Genomic DNA, 25,682 nt, shown 5'->3' on the forward strand with positions numbered 1-25,682 from the left:
CTATGTAAGGGCTTCAAGCTCTTCCTAGAAAATAAATCACATCCAAAGGATACACTGCTGAGAATCTGATGATGAAATTTTTATATAGAAAAGCGACATGGGCCATAGACTCTCTCTCACTTGGATACCCTTCATGTGCATGCATTTTGCTCGTCTCCTTGGAGACAGTGCCTTGTCTGAGAGCAGCTAGCCTTGGCTAGGAAAGGCCTGACATTTCTGGTTTGTGGGATGAAGCTGTGCTGCTGAATTTTCCAACAACCAGAAAGGCATGATTCGATACGAGCATAAGCAGTTCTGTACAAGGGTATCGTGTGAGCATCTTTCTCTAATACCTCTTTGGGGACACCACTTGAGTCCCTGGTGTGAAAGACGGAATCAAAGATCTTTGAGGAGAGCCTAGCGATCCCTGTCTCTTAGATATCAGAAACGTTTGAGAAATTTCTCCCTTCCCTTCTTACGAAGAGCTGAGTCAGCTGGACTGGCATGTCTGGAACTCTGTGGCACCTCGAGCAGGCAGTCTGCCAGCTGCATTACACACTGCATCCAAAGGAACACGTCACTTCTCTCTCTCTCCCCTTTGCAATCTCCACCCTCTCCCTTTTATTTTTCCTTGTTGATCCGTGTAGGTGAGTCAGAGAAACCTGCTCATCCACAACCTGTTCCTTCTTGCCAAATCCTCGAGCAGCACTCCCAGTTCTTGTTAGGTGTCAGGAATAGGTTATGAAAACAAAAACTGATACAGGCAGAGCACTGGGTATAGAGCGCATACTGTAAATGAAAATCAAATGCATAGTGAATGTGCCAATTAGAATGTGTTCCTAATAGAGTGATGTCTTTTGTAGGAGGCACTTTATTCTGTGATTTATATATAATACTACTTTTCTTCCTGTAAAACACCAGGATGGAACAGGGAAATGGTTTAAGGCATAAGTAAGAGCACATTTAGGGAGAAAGGTCGTCTTAACTCCACTGGATTCTAAAACAACAGGAGAGTGGAAGATTTCCAGTAGGAAAATAGGTGGTTCATGGAAGTGTTTTTGAACAAAATGACTGGGTTTTTGTTACCAGTTGTAGTTGTACTAATCTGAAAAAAATACATTGATACTGGTAGAATTCCTCAGTTTCCACTATCGATGTGATTCTGACCCCAGGAATTAAAAAATCATGAGTCTGGGTTTCCCAGATCCATAGACACAAATGAGAGTGAAAGATGACAAATATTCCTTTTTATTTACCTTATGATATTTATTTCCTGAGTGGGGAGAGAATGAGAAAAAATGCAAGCTAACTTTCCTCTTTGGTTAGTTGACTCCAGAAGCTGGAAGCTGAAGGAAAGCATAGTTGGGTGAAACTGCAGGTGTTGGTAATGCTGTAGGATCAGGTGTGTCTCAATATCCATAGCTACGTTTCCATCAAGCAGCATCAAAGAATTGATTTTTGGTGTGTTTTGGAATGAAGCTGCTTGGCTTCAAAGGGAATAGATCATCCACCAGGAAAAGTGCTTTGCTTGACGTTTACATGCCACAGTAAAATGTCCACGTTAGCTATATTGAAATGAAAAATGTATCCATTATGTCCGTATCGTTGGTCTTCTACAAGCAATGAGTTTGTCCCAAGGGCTAATGATGAGCCAACTTCAGGAGACAGCAAGTACACTCTAGGTTGAGATGCATGAGATTTCTGCCTTGATCAGCATGAAGTCCAGGACCAATTTGACCTGGCTGGTGTACAGTCTGTGGGATAGGATTGCACCATTGGTGAAGAGAAGGTAAAGGGCCATTTTATGTCAGATAATATATTACTTGTAGCAAGAGGCAATCATTTATCAGAGTTCAAGCCAAGATGAGAAGACAGGAAGGTTTACTGCCCAGCCACCTTCTGCGGAGGATGAACCTAGAATACAGACAAAAAGAGACTTGACAAAGGCATTCAAGACATCAGTGTCGCAGATGGGAATGAACCCAGATGTCCTACATCCCCATCTGCTGACTCAGTTACAAGACTTTCCACACAAAAATTAAGAAAGAAAGAAAGAAAGAAAAAAAAATATAAGAAAATAAGAAAAAGATATTTTTCTTCTCACAGGTATTGGGAAATGAGATTTACAACCTTTTGTGCCTGATTCAGCCTTCCTGGAGAAATCACCTATTTTAAATAGCCTAGTAGAGCCTTCAGTATGAATTTATGCAGTTAAGTGTGTTTACAGTTTCCTAAATTCCCTGTTCTTACAGGAAACCTTTTTTAAGTATTTCTGGATGTTTAGAGAGCTCTGTCTAGAGCCAGCTTTTCTGTCTTTACTTTCAGCCCAAGCAGTTTTTTCTTTCCTCCTTTTCTTTTTCTTTTAGATTAATTTCACACCCATATTTAATTTCCTTTCATTTTGTCTGCCTCCCTTTCAGCCATGATAACACTTTCTGAATCTATCCAGGGCTTTTAGTGCAAAACTAATCGCACCAAAAAAGAAACATCCTAAACCCCCAAATCTTCCCTCCCTCCCTCCCTCCCTTCTCATTCTCTCCACTGAGCAGACCTAAAAAATGTTGGGTTTTAGGAAGTGCTCTGGAACTGTCGTTATTTATTTTGTGTGTTACCAAAAAAAAAAAAAAAAAAAAGGCAACTAGGAAGGATGTTGAGGCTAACAGGAATTGCTGAATTTTATTATCCAGAAAAGATTAATGTAGCTACAGTGTCAGACGTAGACAGCTGATGTAGAGGTTTACACTAGAGCAGCAGCTGTCCAGTATCCCAGATTCATCTCTCAGAGTTAAAGGATCCCATCATCCTTTAAAAGATATCTTTGCTGTTAATTTTTGTTGTGCTAAGAATTGTTTTCATACAAAAAGGTCCTGACTCTCCCTGCCAAATATTATGGCTAATTTTGAACATGGAGCAGCAAAGACCACAAGTGTTGGTGAGGAGCGTGGTGGGAAAGGAGGCGTCTGTCCAGCCGTGGTGGCAGCAGACTCCTTTGCCTTAGTGGAGCTGGAGTAAATGCTCTGGGTGTTGGGAAGAGCATTTGGGAGCAGTGAGCTGGCCCAAAAAGCATATGAGGTTTTCCAAAGTGTGCAGCACAGCTTGGCTCAGCAACGTCTACTAGAGAAAAATCCCACCCTTATTTTGAGCTCCTCTGTAACATTGGTGGTAAATATATATGTTGTCAGGCAGAGAGCAACAGGAAGAGACAGGAAAACTGCATAGGTAAAAGGAGTCAGAGGCAGCTCTTTTTCTGTTTGACCTCATTTGACATCTGTGCAAGACATGACAAAACCAGATGCTTGAACAGCAGATCTTTACGACGGTGACACAAAGACATGGGCCACAATGGTTCTTGGGCAGTAAGGAAAGTATGAATAAAAATTTTCATGTCCCAGAGGAGCCCATTAGTTTCTCAGCCTGACCTGGTTTTGGAAGCAAGGGTCCCTTCACTGCTGGCCTTGATCAAAATAAGTGAAAACTCCCTACTTTGGTGGTTGGGAAAAGAAGAGGAGCTGTCAATATTACTCTTCCCCTGTCACCATTATCTTCATGACAGCTTGCCGTTAATAGTCTGTTTCCAAAACTTTGTTTCTGACAGTGACAAGAAAAGGGAAAACTTACTTGCGTAAAGGGAAACTGGAGCACGTTCTTCCTATCTCCTAATGTGAGACATAAAATTGAAAGGTGTCAGGTGCTAAAAGAAATGTTTTTTCTCGTGCAGGAGCATGGAGGTGGAACAGTGGAACTCATTGCCACGGGATGAGAAATGAGCTAGAGTTAAGGGCAGCTTGTTCAGTGGTTTCATGCAGAAGAAGACTATAGTGCTGTAGTGAAAGTTAAATGGCATGTATTCTCTCTGTCTCCCTTCATTTATATAGTATATAATAACTGGTAACACTACGTTTGGCACTGCTTGCTCCAAGTAATTAATAGGTTTTGTTGGCTTTATAGTGCTAAAGGCCTTTTGCAAGGTGTGCGGAGGGGCTGCACTTGGGATAAACTGTATGCAGCTGGTGTAAATCGACTTCAGGGTATTACTCCCACTGATACTACCTACAAATCTGGCCCAACATCTACACTTGTTTTACCCAAAGGGGGGAAAAAAACCCCAAAACAAACAGAAGTGTTTCTCAAGGGAGTGTTTGTCCAGCAGCATTCCTGATTTGCACAGAGGTACCCACGCCCTGCGCTGCCTGTGTGAGCTGTGCCTCTCCACCTGCAGTTGGAGCTTGGCTTGTGATGACGTGTGGCTCTCCAGTCACCTCCTTAAATTCCTGCTGAACTGTGGCACTGACGGGGAGCAGACAGGACAGGGCAGAGAAGAACAGACCAACCTAAACTTGTTTTCATTTTTTCTACTCGCTCTGTTGCTGGAGCAAGTTTAAAATGAAAAGAAGCCAGTGAGCACATTTTGGAAGGTTTGCCGTGTGAACCAATTAACACTCCGCTTATCAAGTCAACTTTCATATAACGTTAAAATGTCTGAAGTGGAGTGGAAAGTACAGAGCTGGTGTATATGGTTAAGGTTTAACCTCCATCTTAAGCCAGTTCCCACCCACATCCAGATAGCACGGTGGCATTGCAGGGAGGGGGCTCCTTGCCGAAGTCGCTTCGCTGACGTTCCTTGCGGGGCCTCTCCCCCTTTAAAAGTAAGTTGGCTGCTTTTAAGTGATTCAAAGCTAGCCAGGTGATAAAACACCCACTTATTTTGTGGACTTCCTGGTTTTTGTTAGTTTATCTCGCCAGCGGGGTGCTATTTAAACAGAGTCCCTTTTTTAATAGTATTTAACCATATCAGAGTCTGCATAAAATTCCTGGGAACCCCACCAGTGCCAGGGTTGCCTGGAGGACTGGGACACATTGGTATGAGACAAGGACAGTGAGCCCAATTCAATGGCCTCACAGCACAAGTGCAGAACATGTGCACTTGAAATTTTCAGATGGAGGGGAGGGGGAGGAATCTGCAAGCTCCATTGCCACTAATATAAACTAAAAAATGAGTGTCAGATGCCTTTTGCCAGCTTTAAAGCTCTTACATTGACGGAAATAAAGGTAGGACAAGGGAATTATGTGAGGAGAGCTTCTGTGTGGTGTGATGTGTGTTTCTTGGGACATGGAATTGGAGCAAGTAACTGTGAATTTCATCTTTTTCAGAACTAAATACAACACTAGTGTCCTTATCTGTGTTTCCCTTGATTTAGTATGTAATTTGTTTGCATGGTTTCACATAGACAGGTACATTGTCCTTTGTTTTTCACGCATACATAGATAGAACATACAAGCCTACAAAGTGAACTGCTTGTCTTCTGATCTGCAAAGGAAGAAACTGGGATGTGAGATTCTTGCTTTTCTGTTTTTAATTATTTAATGGGTGCTGCAAGACTGTGGTCGGAGTCCTGCAAGTATCTGGACAGTTAGGGAGATATCAGTAATTCTGTGACTGTGCCAGTGAAACAGGAGGTGGTTTGTTTGTTTGTTTGTTAAACTTCTGGCACAAAAAAAGCCACCTACTTATTTATAACACTCGTGGCAGATTGGAACATTGTTTTATCTGTAAAATCCTGCAGATCAGCTAATAAATAAACACAATCTGATGAATCAGATTAAACAACAGAGCCACCAGTAGCTGCAAGATAAATCGTAATAAACTACTAAAGTAATAAAAGACTGCAGGCAGAAACATCTTGAAGGTACAAATAAGGACCCCAACCCCTTAGCTGTTGTACACGAGCACTAAAGGTTACAGATTTATACTAGATTCTGGCTGTGTGCTTATACACAGAGAAGGTATAGATGCTTGAAAGCTTCTCCTGACTAGTGTATTTACTTGTTTTCCACATGTGCATGTTTTTGTGGGTCCGTTCTAGCCAAAATGTAGCACAGATGAAGTCCTCAGAGTTTATATATAATCTGATGTTTAATACTGCTTTCTCTAGAAAATCAAGGGAGGACTGAACACTAGCATGGTATTCCACTGCTAGCCACTTATTTTACAATACCGTAAACAATTGGCAGGTAGATGCAGGTGTCAAACTGCTGGTTTGTGCCCTGGAGATATTTACGGGAGTGTCAGGCGTGTCTAGAAAACAAAGGGTGTGTAGGTGCAACATTTCGCCGTTGTTTTACTGTGCACTGATGTACCAGGAATATCTAGTGGTGTTTCACTGCTAGCTGCGTAGGGCTACTGTAATAGTACATGGTAGCTGTCGACAGAAATAACTTATTGCTGACTGCCGCTGTGCAAAAAGTCAGGACATGCTATATTTCATTTGCTGGGAGGCTCACAAATTGTTGAACAACCACATATATATCAATAGGCAATTGATAATAATCTTTATTAAGAGGTACTGGACCACGAGGTCATGAAGTGAGTCAAGTGCTCTATTTCAAGCTCCAAATCGAGATAAGCACTAGTTGCTTAATGGCATATGTATGTGGGCTTCTCCTGTTGTAATGATGCATTTGGGTTTTGAACCTTTTGAGGTGTCCAGAATAACCTTTTTAAACACAGATCTGGCTGTATGGTCTCCTTTACAGCCTTGATCTAGTGAACCTCATGTGACCTCACAAACCCTAATACATGACCCAAAATACGATCATCTAAAAAGCGTTTGTAGAATAGAGACATCAGAACTCCATGAGGTCCATGTATCTGCATCCTATGAAGTGTACCCCAGGTATTGCTGCCTCCACAGGGACTGGCAAGCATTAAAAGATTACGGTAAAGTTTTCATAATGTGATTAGAGATTTGGTTTTTCGTGAAACTCAGACTGCTTTGAGATGTCATAGGTTGGGCGCTCAGAAGTGGAGGTACTTGACACTGTCACAAGTCTGTGTGTTTGTATGCTCTAGCAGCCTGGAGCCTTATTTTAGATGTGTACATGTTGTGACTTCTGCATGCAGCTTGTCTTGGACAATCGTCAGGTTAGCTGTGGGACTTGCTCCTATTTCTGAACTCCAGTGTATACCTATTAGTGTATGTGTGTGTGTGTAATCTCCCAGGCAAAAAAAAAAAAAAAAGCAACAAATCAAAGACCCCCCATGAATTTCAATGAACGCATTTACAGTCATTAAGCACAGCAGTGAGATACAGCATCGGAGTGGGAGGCAGTTTCCTTTGTAAAGCTATGTGCTGCTCAGAGCCAGCATGGGCTTAGGTCTCACTTTAATTTTTTTGTGATTAATTCTTTCGGGGGTCTATTATTCATGTAAATATTTTTGTGTGTGAAGCTATGAGTTAGGCAGCTCTAGAAAAGACAAAGTGTGCTGTTTAATTACAGTAGTGAACCAGAGGGACCATGTGTCATGTCTCTGCAGCCTCAGCCCTCCTACCGAAACCTCAGCACTGCCTCGGCTCTCCCTGGCTCTGACAATTGCTTCCTTAGCTTGGGAAAGCTGGAGGTGGGAAGGACTGCAGCAACTATTATATCCACCTTTTTGTGACTATTGCACGCTCTCTTTTTTTTTTTTTTTTTTTGTCCTGTGTGGTGTTAAATGTCACCAAGCTCAGGGGCATTTTATATTTCCCTGGGCTGGCCGTTTCATGTCCTGAAAGGACAACGTGCCTGCAAATTGCCTCATATGCTACCTGTTTTTTTGTCTGACTTCATTTTCTTATTCCTGCTTGATCCTCTACTCTGCATTATCCTAAATATCTCCTCCCACTCTTTAATGTTCACTCCCATATCTAATAAAATCACAGTGTATTATTAAGTCCTTAATTTCTCAGTAGAGATACGGGCCATATTTTTCTGTGTCTACCTATTTGTGTGAGCTTCACCAAATTAGCCTCTGTGCATCTTGCAAAGTGCATGAATTCATTTACAAGCTGCAAAGAAGGGAATTATTACCTTAATCATACATATGAATAATTGAAGCACAGGAAATCAGAATAACTTGCCTGCAGTCACAAAATTTGTAGTGTAACTAAGAGTTGAACCCTACACTCCCTAGTCCCAGCTCAGTGCTTTAATCGTATTTCCTACCTCTGGGTTAAAACTCATCTTACTCTGTAAGTCTCATTCAAGGCAAAGGGCGGCTTTGTGGTAGGCACCATGTAACTGCAGAACAGCTTCCCTCGCCTGGGCAGCTGCCAGGTTTAGGGAAGAAAGAAGAAATAATTAATGAATACGGGTTATGATGGCAGCAGTGGATTCTACAGCCTCATGGATGGGTGTAAGTATCAGCCCAAAAGAACATCTTTAACTTTTTCGATGCTGCTGCAGAAAGCTTGAATTGGAGAGTACTGGGGTTTCCTCTAGCTCTGGGGTGCTGGGAGTCAAGTGGGAGTTTGGATTTTACAGAAGTCAGTCATGCTCAGTGTGCTGCTATCAGAGGGACTTCTTCAGACCAAAAGTAGCTACATCAGATGGCCACTTAGTTCAGAAATCTCAGCTGGCTTCCCTTCCAAGGCCCTGTAAAATAATGTAAATACAACAATAATGTAAAAATTATAAAAATTAGAAAAAAAATAAAAAGAAAAATAAAAGTGATACAAGTCAGGTACAAAGCTCAGTGCAAAGTCTCTAGTCCTTGGATTGGGCTGACCCGCTTCACACAGCTGTAGTAGTGCCCTTTCCTGTATGAGCTGGTAGCCTTAGCGCTGAGATGTCGCAGGGACTCGGGACATGGGCAGATGGATGGGATGGAGTTCGGTGCTGCACTGCTGCAGAGGAGAACGTGGTACGTGAAACAGGGAAATGTGGGAGCAGTTAATGCTGACTGCTGAAAGCAGGGCATGTTTTGTCATTGGTCTTAAGGGAGGCAGGACTTTAGCTCAGCAAAGTGTAGCAGTGCTCTTAACCTGTTCTATAAGCCTTTCTCATGTTATATGCTTATGGCAAGGTATTACCTGGGATGCCTTGTTATTTCCCTTTGACTTACTTTATATTCTGCTATGCACTCCCATCTCTTTTGAGAACAAAATGCTGCACAAATGCCTTACGGGCTCTTCCTCTTTCACTGACCTTTTTTATGACTTTAAAGAAGTTTCCCTAGGCCCAAGTCTGCTTTCTGTCTTGAATATTGACCTTAGAGTTACACCATCTCATTGTTGGTGCGTGCAGACTTCTCAGCTATCAAAGTTCACCCACAGGACTCAAAGTATTTCTAACTCAGAAACACCTTGCCTTTTATGTCCTTCTCCTCTTCCCCCCTCCTCCCTCCACACGAACATTTTAATTTCACAAGCAAACTTCTTTTCTCTGTGAATTTTGACGAGTGGTTTACCTGTTTCATGGTAAAAATTGTACTTCAAATTTAAATGTCTTTTTCACTGTGACTGTCATAATATTTTCCATTCGAAGCTGAGACTCCACTGTGGGTTTTCTGTACCACATTGTCATCCGTACGAATCTGAGCTTAAATGCCTGGAAATTCTGACATTTCAGTAAGAAATATAAAGTGCTTTTTTATATTCTTCAAGTTAGCTCTTTCGTAGGTATGGCTGCTGGGTTTTGCCCAGTGCCCTGGTCTTTCCCAGTTCAACAACGGATCAAAGGTCTCTCAAGATCTTACGCTTGTTTGCATTCGCTGTAGGGTGTAATTTCTATGAGAATGAGTGATGGTAATTTTTTGTATGATTGCTTACCCCAAAAAGGTGATAAAGGAATAATTGCCCCAAACCAGGGAATTTCCAAACTGGCTTTGCTTGGGTGCTGCTGCCATTGGCAGCAGCGGTTACATACAATGCCAAATGCGGTGACCGTGTACAGTGGTCCTCAGCGAGTATGTCAGAGAAGGCAGCTTCATACCAAGCACACAGAGCCAGACTCTGAGCAGCTTCACAGTGGAAATGGCTCCACGGTGGACAAGAGCTGCCTTTAGAGGGGCGCTTGCAGAGGGTTTTGGTCAGCTGTAGCGCTGTTGAACTCTTTGCTTTCAAGTCAACGGCCTCTAGACCAAGACTGCTTGTGCCCAGTAGTGCAAGCCACATGTTTTGGGGGCAGATTTTGACCATTAACATTTACCTACTATACAGTGTTTGACAAAGGCTGAAATCTCTCTGGGCAGTTGTGTGGTTTCATAGGTGGTTCGTGACCTGGAACGAAGTGTGCTGTTGAGGAGATCACCAGAATTGAATTCTCTAATACACATTTACAGCTTTCCATTGGGTAATATGAAATATGGAAGAGTGTACACCCACTGGCAACATTCACGTCCACAAATACATATATATATATTTTGTCATTAGTTACTTTGAGAATACAAGGGGAAATTCGATGCTGTTTCACTGACTTGACATTTTTCCCAACTGCAAGATTTGTAAAATCCAGATCATAATGGCTAGCTGCACGTTTTACAGAACAGGTTGTGCAAATTGATAGCAACACGAGCTGCTACTATCAGAACCCGTTCCATTGTGGTCTGACGTGACCAATTGTGCTGGAACCCAAGTCACAGTCACTTTGTGCAGTTTTATAGTATAAATCAGATTTTACACGTGTGGAGCTATGTTGTGATTGTGTCTGTAGAGCAGCAGGGACAGAATTTGGAAATGAACCCAAGGGAGTTGTAGTTGATCCTACTCAACTGGAGCTCACAAACTTTGTTCTTCACAGCTGTGTCTCAGCAGTTTCCAGTTGTGTATTAGGCATCATGACTAACATTTGTCACATGTTGTTTATTCTCTTATCTTCTCCCCAGAGGAGGGACCGTGTGTGCTGGGGTATTTCTTTCCTTCGGGAGTTACGTTCCTCAAATCCCATATTGCCTGTTGAAATTGGGACTTTATCATTAGCTTTTATCGTCTCTATGAACCTTGAAATTTGATGGAATTTGGGTAGCTGATGGTCCTAGATATCACAGGAAAAGCTCAGCCTTGTTGTGTGTGAATAGTTTCTGAAATTGTTGCAGTGCAGGGAGCAACCATTTGAAGAGGTGTAATACAAACATTTTTTTATTGTTGAAGCTTTTTTTTTTTCTGCTCTGACCTTGTAGAGAATGTGTTTCTCTATACTAAATGATAATATATTTAATTAACTGTAGCTGCCTCTTGAATATCTGAAAGCAATCGTCCTTTTCCCTTGTGTCTTACAGTTTAACTAAGTTACTCGTTAACCTGGTGTAGCCAAATCAGGTGGGCTAATTCAGCCCTGCTTCAGCTTGGTTAACTTAGTCCCTTCAGCTGCACTGGGTTTTTTTGATTAGACACTGAGTTAGCTTCTAATGAAGTCTGTCAGACTGACAGACGTTGATGCCATCTAGATGCATGGTGAAGCATTGTAATAGCGATGGAAAAAGTCTTTCCATCCTAGGGAGCCACCAATGTGTTTTCCTAAAGGTGCTTCCAGAATGAGATGGCTGGTTTATGTTTAAGAGTTGAGGCTTCATCCAGATCATTCAAATCAAGGGCAATTAATCTGGGAATGATAATGAGCCTCACGCTTGGCCTCCACTGAGATTTCCAGTACCAGTGCCAGTTACGGCAACAGTGTAAGCTAGTGAGCAAAATAAAAGACCACAATAACAGTTTCATCTAAGATGCAGTACTTTCCTGAGGATAAGCCTTATCTCTAAATAAAGAAAATAAATCCACAGTTTGGATCAAAAGCACCTTTTTTCCCCCAGTGGAAAACTTGATTGTGTCACTGAACTGTACATAGAAACAAACTTTTTGAGAAAAACAATCTTTCTGCAAGTGCGTTCATTTTATCAAATCCCTTTTTTCTGAGATGAAAACTTTTGAAACTTTTTTGACCACAATGATACCAAAGGCTCAGGCTTTTTCATCTTCCATCATATGGGTAATGTGGGGCACACACTGGTATCTGCTAGTCCGCCAGGGGCCCCAGAGAATTTCCTTGACTTTGGGTCTTTTGTGTTTAGGGCTTCAGCCCCAAGGCAAGGAGCCCTCTTCCCAGTTTCTTGTTGGCTATGGGTGTCCTCCCTCCAGTTTCCCCTGTGTTTTCCCATCCCAGTGGTGACGGTGCATTTTGGCTGCAATTAGTACAGCTTGGATTTCATTAAGTAAATGACTGTGAAAAGCTTTCAATATTGGGACAAGCCCAATAGAAACATGTATATTATCCAACAGAGGATGTTCTCAATTTCTTTGGCTGGAAACTAAAATTCTTACCTAAGATTGTCAAAATTCTGGAAGAAGTTTGACCTTCCCCATACCTCAGCCAGCTCTGAAAATCGCAGGCGATGGTGTTTACTAGACTTGCAGTACTGACTTAATAGCTCTTTAGTTATTAGAGAATAAATGTTCGTGTTCTACAAGTTTAAATTGTATTAAAAGCCTTTATTAGCACGGCTTGGCAAAATACACTCCTGGCTAGCTTTCTGGCCTTGGGTTAGGCCATTCTTGTGGTTTCTTAATGACATGCTACGAAAAGGATATACTTTATGAGAACCTGGTGCCAGGTTTTGCATGTATTAAAGAGGCATTTGCCATTTGTTCGTAACGCTGCTGAGTGAAACAAAAAAGAAAATTTTAAAATTTGAACGCAAGACGCAACTCCTCTGTCTTGATTTTCATTGTGCATTGCTTTTTATATCTTTTTTATATATATATTCATATTATATATATTTTAATATTATCCAGTCTCTGCAAATTACTGGTAGCAGCTCAGTTCTGGCATGTAACAGTGCTGTTACCAAAGTTACTTTCCGTTGTCTTTTATTTTCCAACCTTCCCTTAGTAATTTTGGCAAAGTTTTCTCAATGAAAGAACTCCTCCTCTGGGCCATGTAATGGGTTTCCCCACAGCTGGGAGCAGAATTAGGCCACTGGGGCAGCTCGTTTTTGTGAAGGCAACTGTTCATGCCATGGGCAAAAGTGTCTCAGAAGTTTCTTTCCCATGGGACTTGTTTGACACATAGGCAGTGCTGAGGTGCGATTCAGCTGTTTCGTTTCTTTTCCCCTCTTGTCATCTATTTATTTGCTTTGTGACCAACAAGTCTGCCTTTTTCCTTCTGCTGATACTGCGCATTAGTGTGTAAAATGGATGGGGTGAAGAACCCAGTGGGTGGGAGGAGGTGTGTGTGGTGGGAAAATAAGGCTGGGAAAAAGGTCTGGGACTTGAATAACCTTTCTTAGGTGTCTTTCCATTGCAAACATTGTTTGTCGCAAAAGTGTGATTTTTTTTTTTTATTTTTTTTTTGATAGTAAATGTGGGTTGCAGTGGATTTGACCCAATGCTCTCGTTCTTTCCGCAGTGGGGAAGCCTCACAAGTGCAACTACTGCGGCCGGAGTTACAAGCAGCGCAGTTCGCTGGAGGAGCACAAGGAACGCTGCCACAACTATCTGCAGAATGTCAGTATGGAGGCTGCTGGGCAGGTCATGAGTCACCATGGTGGGTGGAAACCGCCTTTTGAGGTCTCTTGGACTGGAAGCATCTCTTGCGGGTTTTTTTCCATCTGTTTTTCTTCCTTCATTTCAGCTTTGCATCACTTCCATCTTATAGATTGCTTATACTCAGATAGGCAGGAGGAAAGATGGGCTAAAATTCTGTGTCCGATTTAACAGCACTGGTTTTGCTGATATTTTTTTTTTAAGTCAGTATTTCATTTTTTAGTACATATAAATATGCAGACATGAAAAGAGGAAAGTCACATGTGCAAAGTTACCCAAAAAATCTACTAAGCCATATATAAAATATATGATTTCCCTCCCCTTTGTTTCTGATGGTGACTGACAATTAAAGAGATAAGGATGATGGAGGTATTAAGAAATCATTATTTCTGATCCCTGTAATATTATCTTATATCCCCCAAAAAAGGGAGGGAATAGATATAAAAATCTCCAAAGCAGAATGGAATTCAACAGTGCTGATGAAAGTAATTATAACCAAAAAAGTGTTTATATGCATTTATATTTGTTAGTATTAATGTTAACTAACACTGCATGTGTTAATATACATAAAGACTGAAGATTGCCAAAAAGATTGTTGAAAGCAAGAAATGTCAAACTCCATGAATTTGTTTTAAAAATTTTCCATAGCTGTTAGTACGGATAATGAGCATAATGTCTCAGACTGCAAGGTTGTAGGCTTATCTGTAGCATTAAATACTACATGGTAACTGTCCAAAAATTGTTAAAATTTCGTTCAAAATCATCATTTTGGAAACTCTTCTAAAACTGAACATCTTTTAACTTTTAGGAGTTGTCTTTAGTTGTTGGTAGTTGAAGTATTTAGACTTTCTTACTAATCAGAAAATATAAAAATTATACATTTTCTATTTTGATTAAAAATTACCATATGCCTAAGAATACCAAAAAGTTAGATTGTAGGCAAATGGAAAAATGAAAAGGTGAAAGAACATTTCATCTTTTTTTTTTTTTTTTTCCATTTTGTTGCTTTTCATTGTTGAGTGGAGTCATATGGCTTCATTTGGAAATTAATTATGTAAAAGTTCTGAAAGGTCATTTCTAAAAACCTAAAAATACAAGCTGAATTAAAATCTATTCAGCATTTCTAATACTGAGCTACTTTTTGGTGAAACAAAAACAAAATCAGCAAAAAATTCTAACGAGTACTTTTCTATGAACGATTTAATCCCATAAAGGCCATCTAAATGTATTTAATATGTATTGCCAAAATGTTTGTACAGCTCTGTCTTTGATTACTGTCTTTGTAGACATCCTGGAGACTAAAATCAACATTTAAAATGTAACGGATGACTTCAGTGTCTTTAAAGTTCGTGATTATCCGCTTTAGGCCTGACTTAACACTTGGAGAAGTCAGTGGAAAGACCGATTTCAGGTCTTTGCTATGTGCAGGTACCTGTTGTGTGCTTGGGCTGTTAGAGCGCTTAGTTGATAGTATGAATTTAACCACCAGCACCATTCCCACCAACATACACGCTCTTCACTCTACAAGGGTGTGCCTGTCGTTAACCGGCGAGGTGATGGTTTCAGTCAGCCTTTCCTTAGGGGAGTAACAGTAGGTTGATATAGTTGTGACAGCCAGGATGTTTCAGAGATTACATTGTAGAGGATCTTCCCCAACTCCACTCAACTTCTGGGTTTGTTATTCAGGTATTTATTAAAAATGGGTTTATTTTTCTTGATAGTGTGCTTCTGAGGAAATCTAAAGCTTTTTCTAAGCTGCTTAATGCTATGACAAGAACAGTAAGTCTTAACCTTGTCTGCCCAAAGAAGCTGGAATGGTTGACCTTGCATTGATTTTTCCACCAACTGAAGTTAAACCAGTGCAAACCCCATGTGGACAGTTCTTTTATTTACAGCCTGACTGACTTTGCTTGGGCTTGAAATAGAAATGTTCACACAACCACTTCACTTTTTCTCAACAAAATTAGCTTAAAACAGCACTTTGAATTCAACAGTGCCTCTTCCTCCTCCGGGCAAATATGTCTAAATCTCCCCTGGTGAATGTTTAAGGGGATGTTTGATCCACTGTCTCCGTTTAGCTGTTTAGTGAGGGCACAGCGAGGACAGGCAGCAACAGGGAGCTCCAAATTCAGCTGGGATCAGTAATAAATCCCACCTCACATCCCAGCATCGCTCCCACCCATGAAGCTCAGCATAGGAGTGAGGGTCATAAGCAACAGCCTTTAGAGGTCTGCAGCAAAGTCATTTCTCCTGGGACTATAAAGACGCCAAGGAAGAGTGTACAAATGATTTCTCAGCTTAAAGTTAGGTTTTAGTCTAACCTGGGAAAAGGTATTCATTTTCTTCTCTCCCATGTCATACATGGAAAGGATATTCCTGAGCATAAGTATATGCTTTGGAGATTTTTATCATTGGTTTATCTTCTATCACATTTGGGTTAAGTTTCCCTGACTCTCTTTCCAAATACTTCTGTAGTATTTTGTTCCTGCTGAGTGTTCTGAAGCATCTGAATGCATTTTGGTGTGACTCCTGAGGTAGAGGTGGGGAATTTCTTATCCCTACCAGCATCCTGCTTTAAGGGCACAGGCAGCTGTGCTGGGTCTTAAACAAAATGGCCAACTTTTAACATCACTCTAAATTATTTCTGCAGAGATTAATTGTTCCAGAAAAGTGGAGGCAGCCCCTAGAGAGTTTGGATTTTTTTCAAGCATTGTTCTCAAGTTGATCAGTTTATAGGCATGGTACAGACATCTACTTGGGTGCTTTCGCTATGCCCTGAGGAGGCCTTTAATTTCAATTATCTTTGTCTTGCACATGGCTAGATCACCTGACTACAGCCACAAGGGGAGGGGAAGGAGGGCTAGTTTCTGTGTGTGGGTAGGAATGTACAAGTCTCTGGGTCTCTCTCCATCATCTTGCAGGGTGCGGGTTGCTTGCTGAGCTACCCCTCCTTGTGGCTAGGTCCTGTTCCCTGCTGAGCAGGACAGCTGCTGCAAGAGAGCTCCCATGGCTTTGTTGTTGGCAATTTTCAGCTCAGCAGTGCTGGGCCCGGAGGTTGAAATTAGTCTGCAGTTTCCTAGCTAGTGGTGTGTTGGGGGTGACAAAAATTACAGTCTCTGAATGCCAAGAACATGACCTTTGCAGGAATGAACAGGGAGAAATGTTGAAGGCTAGCTATGGTTTATACCTGGTTATGTGTTATTCTCCATCTCCATAAAGAAAAAAGTCCAGGGGAATTCTTAAAGTGGAGTGGAGAAAGATACTCATTTTAGGAGAAGGAGAAAGAAGCCTAGTCCTAGGCTGTGCGAGGCTCAAAGGCCAGATGAATACAAAACACGCAGTGGCCTTGTGTCCTTCCCACTTACAGAATTGCTTAAAACATCGTGAAAATGCTGGTCCCACAGGAGACATCACACTGTGGTCCCTGGGAATACTTCCTGTCATTTCCCTGCACACACACACTTTTTTAAAAATAGCAATATGGTGAGCTTAGGAAAGCAAGTTGAGGTAGGTGGAGTAATGCTAACATATACCAGCTGAGACTTAGCCCAGTATCAATTGTCTGCACACAAAGGTATTTATCAGCAAAACGCACATTTGGTAATTTTTTTTCTTTTTTTTTCCCTATTCTTTCCTCACTTGGACAACATCAACTTTTTTTAATAGTGTGTGTGTCTTCCTACAAATTAAGGAGTAAAAACTAAAAAATAGCCACTTTGAGCACTGTGATATAAAGACCAGTGTCTTCAGGAGAGTGAGTACTGTTCTGAAGACCATCCAGGTTTGTCAATTGAGAGTTTGGGCTTAGAAACAGCATTTGATGTTAACTGCAATTGAGACCATAAACAGTGACAGAGATGGTGAACGTTTGCGTGGGCAGGCCAGGAGCACACCTTGATAGCTGATTAAGAACATCCCTGAACAGAAACATACTCGAGCGTGGGCTTTTCATGGACTAGATGCTTGATTTTTAGAATAAAAAAGCCTTCCTGAGCTGAGACCGTAAGTTCACAGTATAAAATGAGTTGCTATATCAAAGCTAGTTATAATGTCTCAGCTGTTCTTCGGTAGCTCCCACTACCAAGGTAATGAAATATGATGAAATACAACAAAAAAAGAAATGCATTTACCACAGAGTAAATGTGTACACATGAGCTTCCATTACAGAGCAGCTGATTTGTGATAACTGTTGGGTTGTTTTTCCCCTTTTTTTTGTTTTGTTTTTCCTCAAAAAAAATGATGTGTGCTGGGCTATTTGTCCTTTATTTGTGTATTTTGAAATTGAAATTAATGTATTTAGAATAGACAGTGTGATCTTTAGCTTAACTCTCTAGGTTTCTAAAATGTGATATCTCACCTGTTTGGTCTGGTTTGGCATGCAATTTAAATGGTTTCAGAAACCAGACTATTTCCATCTCTCCCTTCTCCCAAGAAATCTACATAACAAAGCACATTCTGGTAACTTATTCCCATCATAACACAAGTATTGGCATGATTCAGTGATTCTACTGCAAAAGAGCCATGCCCTGGGTTATAGACTTGAGTTCTGAGGTGGGAAAAAGAGCTTACAGCATGAAAGATGGGGAGTGATAGAAAAAAAGCTTTTATTGGTGATTATTTTACTTTTTAAAGGATTCCAAGCAGAATTTTTGCCTGACTTAGAGAAGAGCAGATGTCTTTTTTAGCACTATTCATTTCTCATGGAAGAAAGGTTTCAAATTCTGTATAGGAAATTTTACACACATATGCCCAACAGTAGAATTATTTAATTATTACTTAATTGTTATAAGACATACAAATGTCACTACATTTGGGGCTTAATCAGATGGCTATGAAGGTAATCAGGAGGTTTTCAACTGATTTTGTGGGTAAGTACAATTCTACAAAGCTAGCATGCCCTTAACAGGCCTTCCCGGCAGGGAATTGGAGCCCTCTGCACCTCCCTAGCTCCCCACCACCATGTCCCGTACACCAAGAGCTGGAAATTCTTGAAGTGGCATCCATGTGCAAACCCGACTCCATCAAAGTGAGGATGGATCTTGCCACTGAGGAGGGATCCAGGGTTTCACAAGCCCTGTGTGTGTGAATGTGCATGCATACGCTGATTTTTGGTAATCGAAAAGCACAGTCAGACACCAGCTCCCAGTGAAAATCAACAGATGTAATCTTTCCTTTCTTCCAAATCTCCGTGGTAAATACTTGGGTAGAACTAGTGCAGATAGCTCCTGACCGAGCACAGTATTTAAATAACCCTAAAAATATAACCTTACCTGTTAAAGTATTCCAAACCTCCTAGACTGCACTGGGCATTAATTAGGTCACTTGAACACTGCATCCCATTTTGTTGCAACGTTAGATTCATTTCATATTTATGCTTTTTCTTCCTCTCTTTCATTGATGCCAGCAGGACTGCCTTGTAAATGAGAAACCATTGTGTTTCTCAGGGGGAGCATCCTGTACAAATAAAAAAGCAGCAGAGTAAATCATTTTATAGCATATGGTAGATTCTAAGCCTGAAAGTACTCGGCTTTCCATAGCAGCAGAGGCACAAATGGAATCAAATGAATAAATTGCCATGTTTTCTTATTATGAATGTCTGAATTGAGAAGTTCACCTGAGCAGATACTCTGTTTTGTAATTGCCTGGTATTTGCTCTTCCTTACTAGAAAGAAGGCAAAGACAAGGCTTTTATCACCCTATTTTTCATATATTATGTGCTAACAAACAGCTGTGTGTTTAAGAATAGGGGAGTGATTATTCCATATCAGGATGCTGAAGGTAGTAAAGTTAAATGGGAGGAAAGTAGGCTGGTGGTGTTCATTTGTGGCACAGTCTCAGGGGGAAGGTGTCTGTGACACAGAAGGCTGCCATGGGTGAGACCAGAGGAGGACCAGCAGAAGACACATACAGGTTTCAGTCCTTTTCTGTTACCTCAGCAGTATCACCCATGACTTCATGGGAAGATTTATCTAATACAGGGAATGCAATGGATTGCTCACAGTTTACAGATTGTAGGAACTCTGTGCAAGTTCATTGTTTCCATCTCTTTGCCATCTGTTCTTCTCAAATAATTTTTTTTGCACCTCAGCTATCCCATTAGCACATGGACTAGGGGCTGATCCTTCTCAAGTTTCTCTTGCTACCTTCTGAAGATGAATGCGGGACAACCATGTATTAAATTCATGGCAGCAGAGCAGAACTACACATGGAAACACACTTGACATAGATTGCAAAGGACTTGGACTCTGTGGGTCTGATCCACAGCATGGTACCACTGACCCTTCTTGCTGTTTGTAAGAGGATGCTCAACAAAAAACGGAGTATTTTGTAGGTATTTAGTGAATAGCTGTGTCAGCAAGTGACATAAAACCCTGTGTGAGCCAGTCACCACCCTGGTCAGGAGCCCGTGTAATTCCTGTACTCCTGTTGCTCTAGCACCTTATTCCCCGACCCAAAAAGTGACAAAGAGTGAGACGAGTAAAGACAGAAGGGCTCACTGATTTCTTGTTATTGTCTCAAAGACAATGTATGAGCATTCCCCTAACATAGCACAGGAATGCTCCCTGCTGATGCCAAGAAGTGGGTGACATCCAAGACAGATGGAGACTTGCATTCACAGGTTGTTAGGTCTGTTTGAAGGTATAAAATATTAATCAAAATTTCTGTAGTTTCTGTGACTGATTCTGAAGGGAATTTCCATACGATGTTCATCCTGTAATTCCAATAGAGTGTTTGTTGATTTTAAAATCTTGCATTGGGAGAGAGGAAGCATGATTTAACAAACAGATCCTTCATTCAGGAAGCCTTTGTCTTGGGGAATGCACAGCCAGGCCCAGGAAACACAAGTTATCAATGCCTTGTATGTTTTTTAGTCATTGAGATCAAGGTGAAAATAAAATAAGTATGGTAAGCATGCCAAATGATAAGCATGAAGTTAAGGAAGCTACAAAAAACGGTAACTAAAAAGTTACATTGGGAACAGGTAACCATATTGAAGGGAGAATAACAGAAAATGCCATCTACGGAGTGAGTTTTCAAAAGTGTCCCCTCCTCACCTGGGATCTTGAATATTCAGAACAAAACAAGTCCTTTAAGTGCTTAAAGTTGGGCTTTTGCTAAATAAGATGGTCCCAAAGAGAGGCATTTTGTAAATGTGGCTCTGCTTAAAGGTGATTGCTATCTTGATGCCCAGTGTGTTCTTGCACATTGCTTTATTTTGTGTTGCACTTGTTGCGCAATCAGCAGGGTTCCAATGATGTGTGTCATCTGTGAAGTGTAGACCAGACTTGTCTGATACGATTTTTTGGTTTTATGTAGTACCTCCTATGGAAGATTGTAAGGAACAAGAGCCTGTGATGGACAACAATATTTCTCTGGTGCCTTTTGAGAGACCTGCTGTTATAGAGAAGCTGACAAGCAACATGGGAAAGCGTAAAAGCTCCACCCCACAGAAGTTTGTGGGTAAGCTTGAAATACGCCTTTTATTATTTTTAGTGCGTAGGTATAGGTTACTTGTTATTTGTAATAGTCAGAAGAATAAGGGGAAAAGTAGCGTGCTCAGAATTTGGTTGCGATGGGGAGGGACAACAATGGAGGTGGCTAAATCACAGCGAGAAATCCTGAAAATTATTGAATCAATTTTACCAACCCAGGGAATTCAAAAGTGCGGTCCCAGAATCATGACAATGGCTTAGAAATTCTTCAGCTTTTTATTGTGCCTTAAGGCTGTTTTGTTTTTCTTAACTTTCCTCTGGCCCTGTTGAGATTTAGTTGTCATCTTTCCTCTCCTTGCCCCAGCAAGTAAAAGCTAAGACTCTCACATAATTATCTGTCTCCATATGTGTGTTAAAAAAACAAGTATCTCAAGACTTGCAACTTGTATTAAATTCTTGAGAGTTGGCAACAACTGGCCTGATAATACCAGCATGAGGAAGTAAAATCGCATCACTTCTGTTAAAGAAGTGCTTGCTCCAAGTGCAGTGTTCTGCACACAATAAACTTATTAATGCGTGAATATAAACCAACATTGGATGACATGGTTACCACATTTAGAATCCTAGGCCCAGAATTCATATTTTGCTTTGTGTCTTGACATTTTAAAGTTGTTCAGCTTGTAACAGGAGACGGTATGGGGAACTTGTCTTTGTTTGAGCTCTGGCTTAAAACTTTTTTACTGAGGCAGTACTAAACTTCTTAGGAAGGGGAGAGTTTGGGTGAAGTGTGTGCTGCTAGACTCCAAAGTCATGTCATATGCGTTTTCCACACTCGCTGGAAGGACAGTGGTAGAATTTAAGGGTGTCATATACTCATTCTGCCTACTCTGAGGACACTTACAGTGTGAGGATCAGAGGACTGTAAGCAATTAACACAGCCATTTAGAAAAGTTGTTGCCCCTCAGCTAAATGCAGATTCAGATGGATTTGTTAAATCACCACTGAAGGTGGTTTTAAGCTAACCCACATGGTTTTGAATAGTAGGGGGCTAGCAGCATGCTGCAGCTCACCTGGGGGGCACTGACACACTGACCTGACAGCTCACAGACATCTGACCATTCCCAAATACCAGTGCTAAGCCAAGATTAGGTCAGGAATGATCCAACCCACACGAAGGAATGCTGGGAGACGTCAGGATTTCCTGGATTGTTATTAGTCCTTCTGAGAGAAAAGCTCTTAATTCTCGGGCTGTTGTCTTTTAAAGTGGTCTGAAATGGATTACTGTATAGCTAATAAGAACTGGAAGACTTATACTCTGATTTAATTTACTGCTGTGACAACAGTTGGGGTTGAAGAGGGTGGAAATGGGAGCAGGACTCTACTGACAAGCCAAATACACCTTTATGAGACTGTAAACGTGGGCCCATCATAGCAGGTTTCCCTAGTGTTGTCTCAGCAAGTGCTCTACGTTCTTGCTCTACGTTCTTGCAGGTTGCAGTCAACAGTGAAATAGTGAACAATGCTGATGCGTAAACTGGTGTGTCTAGATCTCAGAGACAGTACAGCCTCAAAAGGAAGAAGGGTATTCACACCTCTCACTCTCGCCCCCCCCCCCCCCCCCGCCCCCCCCAACCCCCGGCCCCAAGTTGTCCACAGACTTGAACAGAACTGTGCTTGCAATGCCTCTCGGAGGTTATCTTTGCAGGGGCCAGAGACTTTGTCCAGGAGGGCTGGAGACCTTGCTTCTTTCCCTTAAATTCTGGGGTACCCAGGCCTGCTCCCATAAGCAGTATATTTTACTCATCATAAGCATACCTCACCACTGAGGCAAGCCACTTTGTGGATGCATAAATTGAGTCGGTTTTTGGAAGCTGTAGATGAGTGTCTCTTTTTGAGACCAGGAAGGTTATTTTATTTGTCCACTCATGTGCAATTGACCATATGTTGTTATTGTCTTCAAAAGCAAATTTACCAATTGGAAATCCTTGCCTGAGATATGCTGTAGCAGATTATTTTTCTCTTCAGTAGGGTATGCTCGTTAGATAAATCTGTTTCTTCTATAGGTGTAATAGAAAAACGGAATACCAAAATGATCTGGGGCTAGGAATTCAGTGCTTCATGTGACATGCAGCTTTTTATCCAGATCCAGCTGTAAGGAAGAAGTGTCCTCTTTCATATTTACTCTATCTTTTTCTTTTCCTTTTGTGATCTTTCATGGCATCACAGTGTTTGAATTGAGTAACAGCAGTCTCTCTTTGCTACCTTTCTTTTTTTTCCACTATGACCTCACTTTTCTTCCCATTTTCTCCCAATGAAATATTGCTCAGCTCTATCAGGAAGAATTTGTAATGGTTCTGTTGCTTGCAGGAAATTTTCCTGTGCATACTGCAAGCGTGGCATCTGTCCAAACCAACTTAATGGTGTTTATGAGAAGGTCATGTAAGCATAAGCTAAAATCTTTGTGTGCTACATCTATCAATGCTTTACTGCTCTTTCTGATCAGCAGTCTCCAAGGGACCTTGGTTATGGACCACAGTCTCTGCCTGAAATGTCAGGAGGAAAGGAAGCAGCATACAGCAAATAGAGTTAATTTCTGAGAGAGAGACTTGGTTATGTGTCTGCTGTTGAGGTACAAGTCTTACCAGCCTGTTGAAACAGTGGAGTCAGAAAGTATAACTTACAGAGCGCAGGAGCCTGCGTACTTCTTTTTGTGTCTCCTTCAATGAGGGGAGAAGCAGACACTAGCAAAATTGAAAGCAGCCACCTTCAAGCTGGTCACATGAAGCAGATGCATGCATTTTCACTTTGGATGTGGTGCTTACTCTCACGGAGTAAGTCACTGAGGTTCGGAACTGGCCGGATACAGGAGGAGACATTTATGTGGCTTACGACAAAACCATGGTTGTTTATAATAAAAATTAAAACTACACAGGTGTCTCAGAACAGATGAAGATTAACTGGCTTCAGAATTTGGGTCAGCTTCTAGTTAATGGGGGTCAGGAAGAAATTTACCTAGTGGTAAATTCTGTAACTGCTTTCTCCAAGGTTTCTTGCAGCTTTCTCCCAAGTGTCTAGCATTGCAGTTGCTTTAGATACTCAATGAGATGGATTACAGGTAACACAGGACAGCTGTGTCAGTGTGCTTTGATCTAACTTCAGATACCTGGTTTGAGGTTTTTTGAATGTTGTATGATAAGATGACCACAGTGGAGATTTTTTCTTCTTCTACTTCACTAACGTAGGGCAAGAATAAGTAGAATTTGAGCATGATTTTGCGTGAAAATTCAAAATTACTCTGATTAGTTGGTTTTAAGTACGGATTTGTCTAAAGAGGAATTAAAATTGAAAACCATGTTTGACTGGTTTGTTAATGTTTCTTCCAAGCTCTGTGGTTTACGCCCTCTCCTCCCCATGTTATCATTTATTTTACTTCTTTATGTCACACTCCATTTCTAAGGCTCTGACATTTTTGGAACTGTTTTATAATTAAAGGAATGAATAATTCAGGTCACTGGCAATTTACGGTTTTCTCTACTCCACTGTCTGTAGTGGAGTAACTAAACGTGGAAGAGAAAAGGAATCAAAATCAGGTTTGCCTCATTCATCCAAGTAGTCCATAAAGGATAAGTATTATTTCTTGATCTGTACAGCCTTCAAAAGACTGCCAGTGTGTTTGGTGGCTGGATCAGACTCCTACTAGATCCAGTTGTTTATTCAAACACAGGAACGGTACAGGTAGCCAGAGCAGGTGACAGGGACCAGCGGACTTTTCTGTTTCCATCTCTTTCTTCCCACTGTGTCAAAGACACCGCGTGCCGCCTGGAGCTGTCCTCCAGTCCCACTTTGGCCCCACCTGGGAAGGAGCTGCTCAATTTCAACCGAGGCTGGAGCCACCTCCTGTTACAGAGCTGTCCATCCTGTCAGCAGCAGGACAGCCATTGCAGACAGCAGGGCTGCCAGCCCACACCAGAAACACTGAGAAGAGGATGTTTGCTTGCACATCTTTAGGTCATGTTAGATTACAAAGGCCATCATTGTAGCACTGTTTGCTTCTTCCTTCCTTCCCTATTTTTCTCCAAATTTCTAATGTGTAACAAAGGAACAGTTTTCTACATGATGCTTAGTTTTGGTAAGCGATAAGTCTAACACAGCCAGCCACAGGGAAACATAGTGAGGTACATGAACATGGTGTCTGATCAGAAGCATGTGAGCAGTGTTGCTGAAGGGAGCAGGGATATTTACATGTTTCATTTTAGACTTGCATTTAATTACCTTGCTAATCAGGGCTGAGTTCCCAAGCAAAAGTGATGCATCATCTCAAAGGATAACATGATTGTTCCGTGGGTAATGTAAAATTATTTCTCTCTTTATGCTTCACTTTAAGATAAGCCATGCTAAGTGGAATGAACTATTATAGTCAAAAATAAAATAGCTGAGTGATAGCTATGTTGAAATGTACTAATGCTATTTGGAAGAGATTTGGGATTACAGTTCTGTTTCTTTCTTATGGTGGTTTATACACATTTCGTTCCAAGCAATTTTGGCAAAACGTGATAGAAGATTCTTGAGTTCTTTAATTCTTGGATAGCCAAACCACTTGTATGCAGTGACTCCTTGAATTTATTAGCTAACACTATTGAAGAGAAGTCTGGTTTAATGTACTCAGGCAGTGAAAAGTAACAAAGACAATGTAAATCAACTGAAATCATCAGACTTCGTAAAATCAGCTTAAAAAGTTAACTGTCAACAACCAGCTAATACTTGTATGTGTGAACACATACGAGCATGGTAACTTGTATCTTACATGTATACATATAACCTTTTCTATTTAAAAAGAAAAAATATTATATGAACTTTCCTTGTACTAACACTAAAGACATCACTGGAAAAGCAGTGCTGCTGAGCTGAGCCCTGATATAAGTAGTGGTAAATTTGTTAACTTCAAAGGAGAGCTGTGATATGTAACATGCCCTGT

General features: G+C 41.1%; 1 protein-coding gene across 12 annotated transcripts in view; it reads left to right on the forward strand.

Moving 5' to 3' along the window:
• IKZF2 (IKAROS family zinc finger 2) overlaps positions 1-25,682 on the forward strand; it is a 121,036-nt gene that overhangs the window by 84,071 nt on the left and 11,283 nt on the right. For 10 of the 12 annotated variants that reach the window (XM_056349381.1, XM_056349385.1, XM_056349382.1 and 7 more), the window contains 2 exons: positions 13,138-13,275; positions 20,592-20,735. In XM_056349381.1, coding sequence (XP_056205356.1) covers positions 13,138-13,275; positions 20,592-20,735 — 282 coding nt within the window. The remainder of the gene's footprint in view (positions 1-13,137; positions 13,276-20,591; positions 20,736-25,682) is intronic. The other 2 variants (XM_056349383.1, XM_056349384.1) reach the window with 1 other exon arrangement.

Source organism: Falco biarmicus, chromosome 8 (genome assembly GCF_023638135.1).
Source record: "Falco biarmicus isolate bFalBia1 chromosome 8, bFalBia1.pri, whole genome shotgun sequence".
NCBI classification, from domain to species: domain Eukaryota; kingdom Metazoa; phylum Chordata; class Aves; order Falconiformes; family Falconidae; genus Falco; species Falco biarmicus.